Source organism: Sinocyclocheilus grahami, unplaced genomic scaffold (genome assembly GCF_001515645.1).
Source record: "Sinocyclocheilus grahami isolate Dianchi unplaced genomic scaffold, SAMN03320097.WGS_v1.1 scaffold993.1, whole genome shotgun sequence".
Lineage (NCBI taxonomy): Eukaryota > Metazoa > Chordata > Actinopteri > Cypriniformes > Cyprinidae > Sinocyclocheilus > Sinocyclocheilus grahami.
The window spans coordinates 312,379-315,457 of NW_015506172.1; the positions used below are offsets into that span (position 1 = coordinate 312,379).

Below are 3,079 nucleotides of genomic sequence, written 5' to 3' on the forward strand. Positions count from 1 at the left end.
GCAGTTGAGCCCTGAAAGAGCCCAAATCCTGGATAAAGAGGTTGAGTGAACCTGGTCTGGACTTTGTGAAGGAGGATCATGGTATCTGAGACACTGTAGAAGGACAGCTGTCCTGCCCGGTGGTCCAGATACACCCCGATCCGGTGGGACAGGGGTACACTGATCTCCGTCTCCTCGTTGTTGTGCACTAGTGCGTATCTGAACATGGAACAGTCCAGACTCCAGGAGTGCCTGTTGTACCCAAACCCACTGTCGTCTCCTTGCCCAGTTCTGTTGATGTCTTTGTATGACACTGCGAGGTCGACGCCGTACTGTCCGCTCCAGACCACCTCCCAGTAGCAGCGACCTGTCAGACCTTCCTTGCTCAGCACCTGGGCCCACGACTCAAAGCGGTCCGGATGTTCTGGATATGATTGGGGCTCAATACTGCAAGCCACAGCCTGGTTCTGTTCTGTTAACCGAAGGTTCCTGTGGGCCGTGTTTGGGTCCAGACTCAAGGGAACCAGAACTGATGAAATGAGAAACAAGGTGAAAATGCAAAACCCAAGTAAAGTCCAGCTTTACCCCAAGACCAGTCTATGCACTTACTTGGGTCTTCACAACTTGGTAAGTTGTCTTAGAATGTAAAACAGAACTTAATGTGAATGAAGTATCTTTAGCTAACAAACCAGTATGAAGGCTAAGCATCTTTAGGGATTGGGATTTTCCTATTGTACCTTTGGCTTCAAAGTGAAGTTTGGCATCCGTTTAAAGTAAAGTAGAATGACTTACACTGTATAAAGTCCTCCCTCGTCTTGGGTTCTTGTGGCAGTAGGATCTTTTCTGCAGTCACTAAAGAGACGTGAGATGTGACAGAACAGATTGGTTTAGACCTGTTTAGTTCCGCATCATTTACAAAATATTACTACTTACCTATAAGGCCCTTAAAGGTCTAGCTCCTGCGTACATTACTAGTCTTCTATCACGCTACAATCCATCACGCTCCCTAAGGTTGCAAAACTCTGGACTCTTGGTAGTACTTAAGATAGCAAAGTCCACTAAAGGAGGTAGAGCTTTTTCGTATTTGGCTCCCAAACTCTGGAATAGCCTTCCTGATAACGTTCGGGGTTTATACACACTCGCTCTGTTTAAATCTAGATTAAAGACATCTAGCCAAGCATTCACATAATGTATCTCATAACCTTGTACTTCAGCTATATCTGCGCAAATGCACATTTTCATTCTTTTGCTTGGGTTGAACACATCATCTTTGCTTTGTTGGAACAGCAGCTATGCTAATTTCTTCTCTATTTGCTTCTCTGTATCTGCCACGGGATTTGCATCCCAAGGTACCTAGGAATTACAGAAGCTTTAGTCTGGATCCAACCCTTACGATGCCAGAGATGATGCCAACCCCCCAGAAGACCTCAGATGATGCTAACACTGGAACAACATATAAAACTACCAAATTTTGCTTAATCACAACGTTTAATTGCAACATATAATCATTGCAGTTAATAGGGTTTACTGTCTGTTTGATTACGTGTAATTTGTAACTAACTGCATGATTCTTACTGTACATTTCTGCCATAGTCACCTCTAATAACCTACTGTTAAACATAATTCAGGTAGAAACTTAACATTTTCTGCAAAGATGCTTTGCAACCTGAAACGCACTATACAAATAAACTTGAATAGGTTACTTGGGAATCTGCAGACCTTTTCACAAGAGGTTGGACACATGTAGGATTTTGTAAATCCAAAGTGTTCTGTCGAGTAATACAGAGCCCCTTAGGCAGGGGTCTCCAAACTCGGCCCTGGGTTTAGCTCCAACTTACCTCAACACACCTGCCTGGAAGTTTCTAGAATGCCTGGTGTAAGACCTTGATTAGCTGGTTCAGGTGTGTTTAATTAGGGTTGGAGCTAAACTCTGCAGGACACCAGCCTTCCAGGGCCGAGTTTGGAGAGACCTTCCCTAAAGCAAGACCCTCAGGCCTTTGAAGGCCACTGTCCTGCAGAGTTTAGCCCCAACCCTAATAAAATACACCTGCCTATACATTTCGAGTAAACACTTTGGTTAGGTTTTTCAGGTGTTTGGTTAGGGTTGGAGCTAAAACTCTGTAGGACAGTGGCCCTCGAGGGCCAGATTTGCCCACCAATTTACTAAAGTGGCATGGAGATGGATATGAGATTAGAGGGAAAATTGTGTTTCAATGCTTTTTGGTACCCCTGATAAACTTCGAGGTCACTCAACAAAACTTTTGCATTTCCTTGAAATTTTACATGGAGTTTTGTGAGGGAATGCAAAGTTTCTTTGGGGGCATGCAAAACATTTGTGAGAGAATGCACAAGCATTGAAATGCAACTTTTCCTCCAATTTAATATTTTTTTATTGTGTTTCAATGCTTTTTGGTACCCCTGATAAACTTCGAGGTCACTCAACAAAACTTTTGCATTTCCTTGAAATTTTACATGGAGTTTTGTGAGGGAATGCAAAGTTTCTTTGGGGGCATGCAAAACATTTGTGAGAGAATGCACAAGCATTGAAATGCAACTTTTCCTCCAATTTAATATTTTTTTTATATCATATCCCTTTAGGGTCTTCGGTGGATTCTTTACAGGTAGGAACAGATTCCATATGAAACTACTTCAACTTCAGCTCACTTACCAGCGGTACATTAAGCTATCTAAAGATGCTGAAATCCACCAGTTCTTACTGTATGTCAGTGACTGGTTGCTCTGCAACTTCTGGGAGTCGGTGGTTAACAGGTTTGTATCAATCCATCAGTGAAACAGTCTTGTTTGGGTAGGACATTAGTATGACAAACGGGTCTTATACTTTAACTAAAATTGTTTTGAAGGCAACCACTTCTGTGGACCAAATTTGTTAATCACCCATCACTTTTTACCTGCTGAGAATATCCGGGTTGTTTCCAGTCTCCAAATGTCCTTTATATGTGCTGTTAATGAGGTGAGGGACTTGATCACTTCTCCAAAAGAGAACTGTGGATTAGTTGTCAGGCTTTGGAAGTCATTAGAAGTCGGCCAGCGGGATTGGACCTCCTACAAGATTTGGAGATAATCAGGAGAGGAAAGAAGG

The 3,079-nt window shown here is 42.8% G+C and overlaps 1 protein-coding gene across 1 annotated transcript in view; it reads right to left on the reverse strand.

Annotated features, from left to right (window-relative positions):
* LOC107565323 (tripartite motif-containing protein 16-like) overlaps positions 1 to 3,079 on the reverse strand; it is a 10,798-nt gene that overhangs the window by 2,672 nt on the left and 5,047 nt on the right. Inside the window, exons 4-6 of the mRNA XM_016250542.1 lie at positions 2,889 to 3,042; positions 772 to 831; positions 3 to 508 (exon numbers count right to left, since the gene is read on the reverse strand). Coding sequence (XP_016106028.1) covers positions 3 to 508; positions 772 to 831; positions 2,889 to 3,042 — 720 coding nt within the window. The remainder of the gene's footprint in view (positions 1 to 2; positions 509 to 771; positions 832 to 2,888; positions 3,043 to 3,079) is intronic.